General features: G+C 41.5%; 1 protein-coding gene across 10 annotated transcripts in view; it reads right to left on the bottom strand.

Moving 5' to 3' along the window:
* ADAMTSL1 (ADAMTS like 1) overlaps nucleotides 1-16,200 on the bottom strand; it is an 884,660-nt gene that overhangs the window by 55,200 nt on the left and 813,260 nt on the right. For 9 of the 10 annotated variants that reach the window (XM_045467758.1, XM_045467756.1, XM_045467750.1 and 6 more), the window contains one exon: nucleotides 14,973-15,107. In XM_045467758.1, coding sequence (XP_045323714.1) covers nucleotides 14,973-15,107 — 135 coding nt within the window. Of the gene's footprint in view, nucleotides 1-12,119; nucleotides 12,376-14,972; nucleotides 15,108-16,200 lie in introns of those variants that run through there. The other variant, XM_045467757.1, reaches the window with a different exon arrangement.

The raw sequence follows: 16,200 nt of genomic DNA, 5'->3' as shown, positions 1-16,200 counted from the left end.
GAAGAGTGTGAGTGGGGGAGGGGCAGAGAGAGAGGGAAAGAGAGAATCCCAAGCAGGCTCCGTGCTGTCAGTGTGAAGCTTGACGTGGGGCTTGATCCCAAAAACCGTGAGATCATGACCTGAGCCGAAATCAAGAGGCACTCAAATGAGTGAGCCACCCAGGGCCCCAAGATGTGGAATTCTTGGCATAGAGTGGAGGTGTATGAAATATTGGTGGAATTGTGCTAGGTTTCCAGCCCAGATTTTATTCATTTATTCTTGAATAGTTAATACATATACTTCGAAATACTTCATATGAATCAAAATTTAAAGGGTAACTAAATGGAATGTTGAAATTCTCCCTCTCATTTCCCCCTCACCTTTCCCCAGCTACATCGTTCCTCTCCTCACAGGGCACCAGTGTTCCCAGTTTCTTATGTATCTAGAAAGTACTTTTTTGACATAAAAGAGGACATTAAAACTGATGCTCTCAAGAAAACTACCTTCCTCTTTTTTGTTTTCCTTTCAAGAGCAAAGAACAATTAAATGGGCTGCTTTTTTTTGTTTAAAGCTCTAAGAGCCTTAAAGTCAAAGGAAGCCCTCAAATTTTAGTGTTAAGGCCAATATCCATGGGTAACAAGAAGTTAAGGAGTATGTGTGTGTGTTGGGAATGACTTCTTATTCACGAGAGAAAAAGGTACTACAAAGCAGAAGCCGGGTGATAATTCTGCTTCATAAAAGAAACTGAAGCTAATTCTGGTAAGAGGTTAAACAAACTTGATTTCCCTAATATTTTCCAAACTCTGCTTTCCCAACTTTTCCTTAACACAGCAGGCATAACACACAAAAAGATAAAAGATTGCAACCTCCTACAAGTGGCAACAGGTGACTGATATGAGACAAGATCCTGGCTGAGTTTTGATTCCATTCCATTCCATTCTGTCTCACAAAACAACAAGTGAGTCCAGGCATCTGTACTCCATGGGCCAAGCCCATAGATGTAGAATAGGACTGTGTCTTCTGCTTTATACTACTCCCTGTCTCTCATGAGGGATGCCTAACTCACACCTGTGTCCCTTTCTTGGCTTGTCTAATCCCGTAAGTCCTGGTGCTGCTCAGGTCCCACTTCTCCATGAAGTCAGCTGGGGTGCTTTGAGTCCTCTCTGTTTTATCAGCAACAGTCTCCCAAGGGTTAAAAAAACAACAATGCAATCTACGTTCCAGTACGTAGCAAAGAGAAACAGGTAAGGAAACTGCTCTCGGCTGGAAGCTAGGGTCTTCACAAATAGTCCAGAATCCCTGAGATTCTGCCTTCTCTTTGGGGTTCTAGAAATCCCACCCTTACCTCCATCCTTACCTCTAGCCTCAGGATCAGGGCTCATAGAGTACTTTAGAGTTTACAAAAATTTTTTACATATTTAATTCCATTTGACTCTCAAATCGGTCCTCAGAGATGGGTTATCAACCCATTTTACTCATGAGAAAGGAAGGCCCATAAAGGTTATGTGACTTAACCATTGTTCAAGTCCTATTCCAAAGTTCACACCCTTTTCATCCTTTTGCTTCAGTAGTGGGCAAAAGCCCTTCCCTTTTTCTTGCTTAATTTATCTGAGATAGGCTGAAATTGTCTGAGGGAACCTGACCAAAAAGTATGTTAAATTAGTAAATATATAAATTAGCTAGTAAATATATAAAGGAAAAATGAACAGCATAAAATGGGTAAGTTAGTGGAAAGGTAGGTTATCTCTGCCTTCAGGACTTGGCCCCTAAGGGCATTCTCCCCCACTCCCCCACCTTTTCCAGCTTTATTGAGATATAATTGACATATAACATTGTTTAAGTTGTACAACACGTGTTGATTTGACACCCTTGTTTATTGCAAAATGATTACCACCATAGCTAACCCCTCCATCACCTCACATAATTACCATTTCTGTTTTGTGGAAGACTGGTTAAGATTTCCTCTCTTAGCAACTTTCAGGTATATAATACAGTATCCCCAGGGCATTCTTAAGTTTCTTGGTTCTCCCACTTCAAGAAGAGGAGGGCTGGGGCAAGATCATGTACTGCCAAGATACTAATGACTAGCATTAGCTGAGCATTTACTGTGTGCCAAAGCACCATTGTAAGCACTTTATACGTATTACCTCATTTACTCCTTTCAAAAGCCCTGGAGGTATATGCAGTTATTACCTCCATTTTACAGTCGAAGGCAGAGAGAACTTCCAGAACTTGCTCAGGGTCATACAGCTGTTACCATGCAGCCGAGCCAGGCATTCTGACCAAGTCTGCACTCCTAACCACTGTGCTGTGCAAACTCCAATGTGCACGTGAAGGGCCCCAACACAGAGCATGGGACTGAGGTGGATAGATGGGAATAGAACTTTCAAAAGAGAACTGAAACCTTGGTCTTCTATTCCAAATTCACAGAGCAACCATTCAGTGCTTTTTATTCTTTCTCCTCGTCAACTTCTGCTTTCTTATCATTCCTTCTGGGTTGATATGTTCTAACTAGATAAGAAGTTTCTGGATGTCAGGGGGCCTACATTGTGCTTGTCTGTTCCAACCCAGCATCTGGCATAGAATGAACCCTGAATGATTTTTAGCCAGTGATGTACGCTCAAAATGGCAACAAACTCTGATCCTATAAGGAAGAACTTGTGCCAGACCACAGTGAAGAAGAGAACGGACTTCTTGGTTCATAGATTCAAAGGGAAGCAAAGGATAGAGGCAAGAAATTAACATACGTTAGTATCCACTTTGTACCAAGATTAAACTGGGCAGGTTGCATATGATATGATTTCACTTAACCTTTATCATAATTAATTCTGCAAGATGGGCATTATTGCTATGTTCTGAATGTTAGTGTCCCCCCTCCCTAATTCATGTGCTGAAATCCTAATGCTCAGTGTGATGGTATTAGGACAGAGGACCTTTGGGAGTGTATAAATCATAAGGGTGGCAGTCTCATGGAAAGGTCAGTGTTCTTTGAAAGAGACTACGGAGATCCATCCCTAGCCCCTTCCACTTTGTGAGAACACACCAGGAAGGTGCTGGCTATGAACCAGGAAGAGGGTTTTCACCAGAATATGACCACGCAGGCACCATGATTCTTGCCTTCCTGTTTCCAGAACTGAGAAGTAAATTTCTGCCATTCTGTAGCATTTGTTATAGTAGCCTGAATGGACTAAGACAATTATTTATAACCGAGGATTTGGTAACAGGTCTTCTAACTGAGGCACTACCCCTGTGCTCTTCACTGTACAAGGTAGGATGGGAACCAAGGCAGGGGGCCTTAGGTTCATAATCCTGTCTTCCCTTCCACCATCTGCCTCTTGGCACGATGTAAAACTGCCTCTAGACCACATAGATGCAGGAAGGCATGGAACCAGAGTCGGTATTTTCAAAAGCCAGTTCGGGGTTGAGGAAGGATTTATTAGGTAAAGTGGAGAGTTCCTCATTTTCCCACTGATGGACTTTCAATACCAGTCTATTTTTGGGACATCCGACTCATTCACGTCATTCCTGTTAAACATGGCGGGGAGGGCAGATGGGTCTGCGAACTGTGTCCTTGTGCCAGGAAAGGGCAGGGGCAAGTGTAAGTTTCTCAAGGTCCCCATTTCCTGACTATTGGAGTCTTAAAATAAGCTCGTGCCTGGATGCTTGCTGTGGCTTGGAACAGTGGCCAGGCAGGGAGATTTACTGCCTCGCTTTCTGTGTCCAACTATTTTAAGTGTCACTTATGCTCTGGTGTCTTTTTAAATTTATGGATGTTCACTCCAATCTAAAGAACCACAGTGCTCCTTCCTGTGGCTTCCTCATAAATGCCCTCTGAAATACTGATTCAGTTTTATAGTATATGTGCTACAGAGCTTCCTGCAGTCCCTATGGGGTCTCTATTCTCTACTTTGGATTTTATTAAAAAGAAAAGACAAAAGTGCATAAGCATGTGCCATAACAACCACAAATGCTGACCTTTCTTCTTAATAGCAAAGCATATTCTTTTTGTGGGCAAAGCTATAGGAAATCAAAAGCATTTTCCTTGTGACATAAAACCTCAGGCTTTCCATATAAATGAGGAAACAGATGCCAACTCAAGTCTCTTCAAAAAGGGTCAGGATAAATTCCCCTTCTATCCTTCTCCTCATTAAGTATGCTAGCCCTCTCCTATTTTTTTCTCTGCATCACTTTTGTTTGCCATGTCTGTAATTTCTGATGGGGCGGTCCCCCATTGTGGATTAATTTTTTTTACCTAACTTTTGGCCATCAGAACTTGCTGTTCCCATAACTATCTTTAGAGAGGAAACAGTGATGATCTTAGTTTTCCAAACAATCATATGAAAAGTGGTTTCCCAACAGATGTGGCCGAGGGTACTCACTGACTGTTGCTGTGTGAATTGCCTCATAATGGGGTGCAGGAAGTGCTCGATCCAGTCTGTACCAGAATAATCAGGAAGTGTACAGGGTGGGGTGAGGGTGGAAGTATGTGGGACAGATGATAAAGTTATAATTGTAATAGAAATGAGATGGAAATGACTCAAGAGGCTTTCTCAGCCAAGGCCCTGCTACCTAACCCTGTTAAAAAAAATTTTTTTTTAACTTTTATTAATTTTTGAGAGATAGAGGCAGAGCATGAATGAGGGAGGAGCAGAGAGAGAGGGAGACACAGAATCCAAAGCAGGCTCTAGGCTCTGAACTGTCAGCACAGAGCCCGAAGCGGGGCTCAAACCCACATACCATGAGATCATGACCTGAGCCAAAGTCAGATGCTTAACTGAGCCACCCAGGTGCCCCTACCTAACACTGTTTTAAATCACCTGAGACTATTTAGACAGTCTCTTTTCTCTCCAGGACCTAGAATCTAGTTGGGAGACCCGACACAAATGAGAAATACCTTTAATAATAGAAAATGTGGAAAGCTCAGTGTCCTATCAGTGGTCTAGAGCAGGGGTTGATTATTCAGCTATGGTCTGGATACTTGGAAATCAACTTTTATTGGACCACAGCTACACTCATTTGTTTCTTACAGTCTATGGCTGTTTACACCTCAGAGTTGAGTCCTTGCGATAGGCGTCTTATGGCTCTCAATGCATAAAGTACTTCCTTCCTATTTGGTCCTTTACAGAAAAACTCAACCCTGGTCTGGAGTAGATGCCTCAGGAGGTCAGCAGGAGAGATCAGTTCAGGCTGGAGCACTGCAAGAAGGTTTCACAGAATGGCTTCAACTGTGCCTTGAAGACTTCTAGGATACAGCCAGAAATGAAGGGGCAGGGGAGGGTATTCCAGGCAAGGAAAGCTCAAAGCCATGGCAATTACTAGGGAACATTTTGATTGGAATGGAGGGATCATTTGAGATAGGAATAAGATGGAAGGATAAATGTAGAGGGTAGGTCTGAATAGCAAGGAGGCTTGAATACCAGTTTAAAATTTTCTAAATGATAAAGCCTCCCATTTTCCCATATCAGTCTCTACATGAGTAGAAAGGGATGCAGAAGTGACTTTTAAAGTCCATTCAAGCTCTGAGAATCAGTTTTCAAAAGGACTGATGTTTACCCCCACCCCCAGAAATTCTGTATTAATTGGTCTCAGGTAGGACATTTTTTAGGTTTTAAATGTTTATTAGTTTTTGAGATAGAGTGCACGTGTGCAGGGGTGGGGGCAAAGAGAAGGGAGACAGAGGATCCTGAAGCAGGCTCTGCACTGACAGCAGAAAGCCCAACCGGGGCCTCAAACTCATGAGCCATGAGATCATGATCTGAACCGAAGTCGGATGCTTAACTGGCTGAGCCACCCAGGTGCCCCTAGGACATTTTTTTTTTTTAACTTCTCAGTGACTCTCGTGCAATTGGGAACCTGGTCCTTGATGAAAGAAATGGCCAGGCACGTGCCTGTAGAAGCCCAGCTCAGAGCCAGGTAGATGTAGCAGGTGCCCAACACATGTGAGTCAAATTAAGTCAGCAATATTGGCTTGTACCAGAGCCAGCCTGATAAACCTCTGTTTTACTAGAGTCAGCTATATAACATTCAGCTGGCTGCATGGTTTCCAATAAAAGAAATCACTTCTGCCTGCCCTTGCCTAATCCTGGAAAAGCCCATGATGCTCAATGCGATATTGAGTCTGTTTATAAATTTGGGCATTTATAGTTTTTTTCTCTCACTGTTATTTTAACATGACCATTTACAAGGCCTTACACAATTTGCCCTCAGCCTTGTTACGTCTCTGATCTTCTCTCTCTCACACACAACCCCGATGACTCCATTCCGGCAACACCACACTAGCCTCTTTGTTGTTCCTTGAACACACTAGGCATGTCCCTGCCTTAAAGACTCCACACTGGCTTTTCCACAGCTTTCCCTCCTCTCCCCTCTCCTTCCCTTTTCTCCCCTCATCTCCCCTCTTCTTTTCTTCCAGATGTATGCAAGGCTCAATAGCTCACATTCAAGTCTTTGCTCAAAGATTACTTTCTTTGTGAGCCTTCTCCTGCCAATCTAATTTAAAATTGCATCCTTGTTCCCATATCAGCACTTTCCATCTTTCTTGCTCTATTTTTTTTCCATAGCACTTATCTAATATACTCCACTTTCCATACCTTCTAATATACTGTGTCATTTACGTCACTGTGTTTATTTTCTATTTCCCTTAGTACAATGAAAGCTATGTGAGAGAAAGGATTTTTATTTTGTTCCCTGCTACATCCCCAGTGCCTTCAATGGTGCCCCAGAGCACAGAAGGAACTCAGTAAGTATGTGTCTATTGCCTCAGTGCTTGGAATGCTTTTACTCGTCATTTAAGACTGAGTTTGAACAATTCTCTGAAGCCTGCTGATTTTCCTTCACCAGAGAAAGGGGTCCTCACTCCCCTGGCTTTTTTTTGCAACTCTTCAGAGATTTTCTCACACGTGGCTGACTCTTCTCTCTTTCCTACTGCTTCTGAGATACTCTAAGGCTGGGAGAGGGCACCAGGCCCAGCATCGAATGGAAACTGGACAGGTGTGTTAAGGAAATGAACCAGGATTTAGTAACAGAAGCTTTGACTGTCCTTCTCTTCACACCAATGCTCTCTGCAGTCACACACCTAGGTAGCTCTCCATTTTATTCCAACATGTTGACCTGAGTGGTCTGAAATGTGTCATCATCACATAGGAGGTACATGAGCTTTACTGAGAATTGTATGGATTACTATTGCCCACCCCCACCTCCCATGTTAACTTATTTGCCATGTCCTATCAGTGTTATGTCCTACATGTCCCTGAATTAGTTCACTTCTTTCCATTCTCTCCAGCTCTCTACTCTCACCTATCATTATCTCTTACCTGGAATACTTCCTGAATGGTGGACTCCATCTAGTCTCTTCCCTAGAACCTATCCCCGTCACAGTAACCAGAACAAGCTTTTAAAAACACAAATGAGATGATGTCTCTCTCCTGCTTTTAAACCATTCAGAGACTTCCCACTGCATTTAGTGCAGAGTGTGAAAGTCTTACCAGGGCTCACAGAGTGCCAGAAACTTGCTCTTGCCTCTCTCTTTAGCTTCATCTGAGGCCACTCTGCCCTTAGTTATGGCTGTGACACTTCCTCAAATACTCTAGGCTTTCTTGCTTTAGAACCTCTGCTGTTCCTCTGCCTTGAAATGCTCTGGAACTCCTCTGACTGGAATGCTCTCTCATAACTTCCAGCCTCTCTTCCAATCCCAGCGCAAATATCCCCTCCTCAAGTGTCCCCAAAGCACCAGTTCTTACTCTTTTGATCACAGTCTTCCTACTTGAATTACTTTCCCTACCAGACTCGAAGTGCCCCTGCTAGAATTCAGACCACATGAGGGCACATGTTAATGTGCTTCATTAGTGTTTCTTCAGATCTAGATTAGTGCCTAATGCATAGGAAATGCTCAATAAATTTTTCTTGAATGAATGAGAGCTAGACTTATCTTATTTACTGTGTGTCCCTGGCCCTAGCACAGTGGCTGGCACATAATAGGCACTCAACAAATATTTATTCAAGGAGCAAATTGATCTATCTTTGAGATAGTCCCTTCTTAGGCCCTTTACCAAGGCTTTCAACTTCGAACATTAATATTTACTCAACTGTTTTCTGAAACATCCTCCTACCTTCAGGGGTTTGTATGAGAACAATATAAACTCCATCTTAGGCTCCAGACCTGGGTCCCATATATTCCAGCTACAGCTCCCTCGTTGACGTGGTAGGATTTGTAGGAACTGCATCTATACCAGCCAGGCTGTGCAATTCTGGGCACTTCAAATGAACAGAGAGAAAATGGGCAGGCCACCTGTCTCAGGTGGCCAGAAGGAAAACACCACTGCCCGGCTGTGGTGTGTGGCCCTTGGCCTCCCTGTCTGGCTTCTCCAGGGATGGAAGGGCTCTGAGAGGTGGGGCTGTTACCATGCAGGGCCCTGGGGAGCATGTTGATGCTGCTGAGATGCTACTGTGTGTGTTGGCTGTGACCCTTGAGCCCTGGCTGGGGAGAACGGCCAGGCACAATGATTTCTTTCCTGGAAAAACTTTACTTTGCAAACCCAGGTTGGAATGCCTAAATCGCTCTTCTCTTGGTAAATCACAAGGTATGAGAAAAGGCTGTGCTGTTTGGCCCTGTGGGACTAGCCTAACATGAGTTTCCAGTAGAGAGGTCAGGAGGACTGTCTCTGACTTGGGCACTGCATATGGCATATGTCTTCTAGGCCATATGGTTTCTGTCACAAGCATTTGACTCGGCCATTATGGTATGAAAGAAGCCATAGACAATACAAAGGTAAATAAATGGGTGTGGCTGTGTGCCAATAAAACTTTATAAAAATAAGTAGTGACCTAGATTTGGCCCAGGGACTATAGTTTGCCAAGCCTGTAAAACATTATCTCTTAAAAGTGCTTATGTAATACTTCTAGAATGTGATTGCAAAAATTGGGTATCAGCTTAGTCTAGGCAAATATTTAAAACATACACATAATATATATGTGTGTGTGTGTATACATCTACAGGCACTCACATATATATATACACATATCTTGCACATATATGTATGCCTCTTTCCGAGCAAAATGGAGTAAAAGAATGAATTTGCTTTCCTGCTTAAAATATTAAAAAATGAACAAAATGTATAAAGCAGTGGTTTTCAGGATATTAGGCAATGAATGTCATTGATCCCTGAGAAATAGGAAATAAAACAAGGTGAGCCCTATGTTTCCCCAGCTTAGTGCCTTGAGAGGGTTTCCAGGCTGCAACACAGGAAAACCTACGTGCAGCCCAGTGGACTCCTGAGTTTAGGAGAGGGAGCTGAAAGCACAGGAGATCAAGGTGGCTTGAGTTTACACAATGGACTATCAGAGAAGAGAGAACTGGAGAGGAAGAGAGAGAGAGAGAGAGAGAGAGAGAGACAGAGAAAGAGAGAGGGAGATCGAATGAATAAATGAATTCCAGAAATCTGCAGAAGGTCCGCCTTGCATATTCAATAGAATCCACATCAGTGCATGCCTGTGAAGAACTACCAGAGGCAGGGAAAAGGGAAAGAATTAGAGGTAGCACCTTCTGGAGCTCACACAGGGTACAGAATAGCACCTGTTCCTATCAGCCAGACTGGAAAACCTCATGATTCATAGGGTGTTGGGTAGAATGTGGTATTGATGTAAAGAGACAAATATATCACTGAAACAGAATAGTCTGGAAATATACCCACACATATAATGACAACTGATTTTCCACAAAGGTGCCAAGGCAATTGGGTGGAGAAAGAATAATCTTTTCAACAAATGGTAGTGGAACAAGTTGGGTAACCATATGCATAAGAATGAACGTCAGCATATACCTCACACCCTTGGTAAAAACAAACTCAAAAGAAATGATAGACCTAACTGTAAAACCTAAATCCATACAATATCAATATAAATCTTCTGGAAGAAAACATGGAAGAAAATCTTTGGGACCCTGAAGTAGGAAAATTTCTTAAATACAACTGCAAAAGAACCATCTATAAAATAAAAAAAAAATAATAGGTGGGACTTCATCAAAATTAAAATCTTCTGCTCTTTGAAAAACACTAAAAGAGTAAAAAAGACATCCACTGACTGGGACAAGATATTTGAAAATTATATATCTAATAAAAGACTTGCCTTTAAGGTATATGGAGAACTCTCAAAATTCAATAAACAAACAACCCAATTAAAAAAAAAACAGGGAAGAAAACTGAATAGACACTTCACCAAAGAAGAAATCAGGATGGCAAATAGCACAAGAAAAGATGCTCAACATTATTAGCTATTAGGGAAATACAAATTAAAACCACAACAGGAAACCACTACAGACCCAGTAGAAGGTCTCAAATTAAAGACTAACTATAGTCTGTGTTGCCTAGGATGTGGAGAAACTAGAAATGCCAGATACTGCCAGCAGGAATGTAGAGTAGTACAACTGCTTTAAAAAACAGTCTGGCTGTTTCTTAAAATGTTGAACAAACACCTACTATATGACGCAGCCCTTTCACTTTTAGGTGTTTAATCAAGAAAGATGAAAGTGTGTGTCCATAGAAAGAAGGGTACGTGAATACCTATAGCATTTTCATTTGTAGCAACCAGAAATGGGAAATGACCATTCTGTTCCTCAACAAGTGGGTGATTAAACCAACTATAGTCTATGTGTACAACGGAACACTAGTTGACAAAAAGATGCACTGTTGCATGTTACAATATGGATGAATGCCAAAATAATTACCCTGGGCAAAAGAAGCCATTCTCCCTACAGTATGGGTCCTTTTATAAAACATTCTAGAAATATAATCTGATCTATACTGAGAGCAGATCAGTGGTTGCTGGGGGCAGATGAGGGGTGGGGCAAAGGTGTGAAGGCATGATTTTATAAAAGTAACTTTTGGGGATGATGAGTATGTTCATTATGTTGACAGCAGTGATGGTTTCATGGATTTATCTGTGTATCAACACATCAAATTTTAGACTTAAAATGTGTTGTATTTATTTATACCAATGCCAATTATCTCTCATTAAGGCTGTTAAAAACTTTTATGTCAAATATATGTCAAACATATATAAATATGTATTGTGTCTTACAAATCATTAAAGTAAGATAGATTTCTACCAATCAATGAAAAAGGACCTGAACAGGCAACTCATAAATGAATGCAAATGATTAATAAACATTAAAACCAAGAATTTTTAAACATCGTAAATAAAAATTTTAAATGGCATAATTTTCATATTGTATTTTATACTATTGTGTATTTACCAATCTAAATGGTAAATGTAAAAACTCTTGGTCATATATACTGTTGGTGATATTTTAGGGAAGTGAGAATTCTCACATTGTGCTGTGCACATATAAATAGATAACGCTTTTTTGGAGGGCAAATTGAAAAGAGGAAAAACTAAAATATACAAAACTTTTGACATAATAATTCCACTTCTAGAAATTTATGCCAAGAGGTGTACACAAACATTTTAAGAATAAGAATATTCACCACATCTATGTTTTTATATTAGCAAAAGATTGCAAGGAATCTAAAAGTTCAACATTAGAGAGTTGGTTGAATGTATGATACCTCCTACCAAAACAGCCCTCAAAATTAAAACTATAGAAGCATAGAGACATGGAAAGATAATTGCTATATACCAGTTAGTGAAAAAAGTTGCAAGCAGCATATAGAGTATGAGTTCATTGTAGACAAAAGGTATGTATGATGTGTATATTAATGGCTGGAAAAAGATATTTGTACTCGTTTTATGTGGGCTAGGCAATTATAGACAATTTTTAGTTTTTTATTTTTGCTTCTATTTTTAATTGTTCTACAATGAAACTCTATTGCTCTTCTAAGGGAAACTCCAATAAAAGTTATTTTTTTTTTGCAAAATACCAATGCTAATGCCCTATAAATGATACTGTGAGAAATATTAATTTTGAGTCTTAGCAACCAAAAAAATTTTTAACAGAAGGCTGCCAAAAGGTGTAGGTGCTGCAGGGAGGCCTGAGATGCTGCTGCTCTAAAATTGGAGCCCCAGGACCTACACCTGGTCCACTAAAAGGGGTGGCATGGGCCTTGCCCTCCATACACAGCAGTTGGCACAGTTCAGGCCTCCCAGCACAAAGGACAGCTGTAAAATAAGGGCAAAGAAAATCAGCACCCGTCTTGCCTAGGACAATGAATCTGTTTAGGTTGGGTCCACTCTGCATGGCTGAGCCTCCACTGGGCATTTTCTAAGTCTGTGTCATACAACAAAGGGTGTGAGAGCAACAGAGACTCACTGGTCCCAAGTCTTCACTTACAGTTATGGAAAGTGAGTCCCACATAGGCCCATGCACATGTTGCTCAATCAACATTCCTTCTTGAAAGTTCCAGCAGTGGCTTGAAGTGAGGTCAATGCCAGAGTGTCTGTCAACTAAAATAGTCATTATTGGAATAGCCCACCCACTGGGAATCTCAACACTTGAGTCTTAACCAAGAAGAGTTAGCTCTGATCTATGGCTCTGAAAAACCTCACATCTCCCTTTTTTCCTTCTGCCATGAAAACATGAGAATCAAGGTCCATGAGTTATTGTCCGTATGCCACAGAATCACGAAGTTCTCTGAATCTGATGCAGACAACCAGTCTGATAGATGGTAGAAATACATACACAGGAATGTCACCGTTTACTGGATACAACGGGGTTGACAAATGACTTTCATCCTATATATCAACTGCCACCATGCTTGGTGGGAATGTTAAAATGAATTCCAAGGCAGCACCTGGGCTGATGAGAAAGAATGTCATGTTTGATTGGAAATGCGTAGGTTGTGGCAGGGGCAGTTAACAGTATCTTTGCCACATATTTCCACCCCAGTCTAGCACATCTGTTACTCTCAAAATAGGATTTCTTCCTTGAATTGCTCCCACTATTGGTTACTCTTACAGAATATCAGATTAAGTCTGTCAAATATTACTTTTACTATATCATTTTCCTACTTAAAAGCCCTCTAAAGATCTATCCCCATTTCCCACACAGTAAATCTATTTCCTTAGTCTAATAACAGTCTTTGACACTGTTTGCCATTCATAGTTCTCAGCAGCGCTACACAGAATTGCCTCCCTGACCTATTTTTGTACCCAGAACACACACTCTGGTCTAAAAGGGCCACCAAGTGGAGCCAGGGATGGGAACTAGTCTAAATAAGAGCAATTCGACCAACAGATCTAGGCCCTGGTATGTTTCAAGTGACCTACTTTTCAGAGTCTTGATACCTGATGTCATTTCTTAATTCATCTCCACAATTCCATGTAGATCCCTCTTACTTCTATAGTGCTGGTACGACATCAACATTCGCTGCTAGAGTCCGTGTTGCCCAAGAAGTTACATTCAGGGCCTTTATGGTTACTGACTCACTGTCTCATTCAAATGGAGCAGTCTGGATGTGAACTAGGGTGTTAAGGTGTCTCTTAACTGTTAGATTTAAATACCAGTCTAAGGTAACAAAGCACTATAGACTAGCAAGGGAATGCAGCCGCATAAAGCACAATAAATTCTTATTGCTAATGGCAACAATGAGACAAAATATTATTCCAGAATAAGGGAGAAAGAAAGTAAAACTGTCATGGAAAAATATGAGCAGGTTAATTTTTCCAGCATGCTGACTGGCACCTGAGTGTCCCAAGGTTGTTGAAACTTGAAAATAAACAATTGCTGTGCACTCTGCTAGTGACTGGGCTATGATTAATAGTTATGACAATTTCGTATAGTGATGAGTCTAAAATAAAAAAAGTTTACTATGCTCACATTAATTTAGAATAAATTTACCATTTATAAGCCAATAAAAAAGCAATTTGAAACTTCTATGAATTCTGATCAACACGATGTAGAAAAGCTCAGTGCCACGCTTGTGTAACTTACAGGAAACAGGGCTACTTGTCATTGCATCTGTGTCTTATTCTTAAGGTAAGATCAGAAATAAAAAAATTGTAAGCTTTTGCCACGTGGTCATATGCTATGAGCATTCTTTGTTAATTTTAGATGATAATAAGAACCGAAGGTAATCTTCCTGTGTTGTCATCCTAGAGATATCAGTCCCTGTGGCCATGTTGATAAGCAATCACCAATATGATTAGGAACCCTTTGGCTTCCTGTTCCTTGCTAATTGGTGGGGATGAGAATAGAGAAACTTTCAACTTTGAGCCAAAGTCACCATTATCATAGTCACCATTATCAACATTTGGGGCTACAAAAGAATTAGCATGAGGATGTCCCCCATTTTGTAGACCTGTTTTTGTCCCCAGGCCTTTGATGGAAGATAATTCTTCTTTTCCACCATGACCATCTCCAGAGGTCATGACTGGAGTGTAGAGGTTCCTGTGGCATCTCCATGTTTCTGGTGTGAAGGGCCCAGGGCAGGATGACTTTGCAATACTTCTCTGCTACCAGAGGGCACCAGCCGTATGGGCAATAACTTGGTGAAGGTTCCCAATGACAGGTGTCAGGGAAGTTGTACTTGGTAAAGTTTTTTAAACACTTGCTTTGGAGGAGCCCATCTGGGTTGGTTTTGGGCCCTACCTACAGACGGCTGGCCTAAACAGAATTGTCTAGCTTTTTCTTCTTGAAAGCTGATTATAGCTCTAGTTTAGTTGTGAGAGGGTCATGGGGGCATACTGAGGCATGGTTGGCAAGAGGAGAGGGGGGTGGAGGAGCTATTTTTACTGCTTTGCTATTTACTGTTGAGTGAGTCAATTTGATTGAGAGGATCTGGACTGTGGCATCAGCCCAAGAGGATTCAGAAAGGAGCCATGTTGGAATCTAGACAAGCTAGAGTCCAGACTAAGATCTGCACTCACCTCACATGGAAAGTCAGCCAAGTTTCCACTGGTGAGTCTGGATTCTGTAGGCGATTTAGTGATTTCCTGTTGGCTACCCCCTACTGCTGCCTCCCTCCCACCTGCAAGCAGTCACCCATCCATAAATCCTGTCCAGCCTTGGATTTCTGCCCAACGTTCCAGAGACTTGGACTCACCAAGGAGAGCAGAATTCCCAGGATCCAGGACCAGCTGTGCTCCCAGAGGGGATGTCAGCACTGAAGGAAGGTTCGGTCCAGTGGCTGACAGCAAGGCCCTGATGTCTTCCAACTGTGTGGGGACTCGGGGAGGATCTGTGGGAAGGCAGATGGGGAGTCAGGTTAAAGCATGAAGGCTGTATTCAGGGGAGGAGAGGTGGGCATGCACCTATGTGTGTCCACGTGTGAGGTGAGCATTACTATGATTGCCTCCAGTGCCTATCAAGGTGAGTCTGAATTTCAAGCTTAATATTTGATGCCCAAAACAATAAGGTCAGTAATAAGAATCAGGTATGTTGATTTTTAGGAGTTCCTACTGTATACCACTTTATACCACAGTACCACTGGCTTCCTATAAATGTGTAGGCAAATTAAACAAAATTATAAAAACACTTTTAAAAAGCCAACACTTCTTCAGCATTTATTATATACCAAGTCCTGTGTTAAATAGTTTTCATTTCTTTTTTCATTCAACTCTTATGACATCCTTTAGAGCACTTTATTACTGTCCCCACAGATACAGACACATCACCACAGGAATTCCTTATTTAAAAGAAGCCTGTGGGTGACTATTCCCATGAAGAAAAAGGTTTATGAAGTTGACAAAGTTAATCTTCTTTGTGGTCCGGATTTTTATGCCCAGGTAAGGACCAGATAAGCAGAACAGGGATGATTTGTGCTTCAAAATCTTACAAGGGCTGAAGTCATCAGTAGTCACAGTTAACCAGAGACCAAAGTGATAAAAATGGGAAATATAGGGGCCTGCCTGTCACTTCCACTGGACAACTAAAAAGATGAGCCCCTACTGAATCTTGTGGTGAGATGACCCGAGATTCTCCAGGCAAAGCAGCAGAATCCTGTCTCCCCACTCCTTACATATCCCAGGGCGGACCCCACCTTTATCTCTAGAGCACCTGTTGGAATCTAAAGAGAAGCAGGAGTATTGCTCTCGCAAGTGATGGTCATTTCATTGGTGTTCAGTGAGGACCTATCACGTGCCTGTCATTTTTAATATACCTCTAAGAGTGGCAAGTAAGTCACAATGGCTCGGGAGTCTGCTTCAGAAATAAACCTGTCTACTCTGCCTTGACTACAAAAGACCGTCACACATAGAAAACAATGATGAGCTTGAGATTTTATTAAAAAATACATATAAAATAGTTTAAAAATGATAAAGTCTTCATACATA

The sequence above is a fragment of the Leopardus geoffroyi genome, chromosome D4 (assembly GCF_018350155.1).
Source record: "Leopardus geoffroyi isolate Oge1 chromosome D4, O.geoffroyi_Oge1_pat1.0, whole genome shotgun sequence".
Taxonomy (NCBI): Eukaryota; Metazoa; Chordata; class Mammalia; order Carnivora; family Felidae; genus Leopardus; species Leopardus geoffroyi.
Note: the sequence above shows the minus strand (reverse complement) of the source record. Positions and strands in the feature narration are given on the sequence as shown.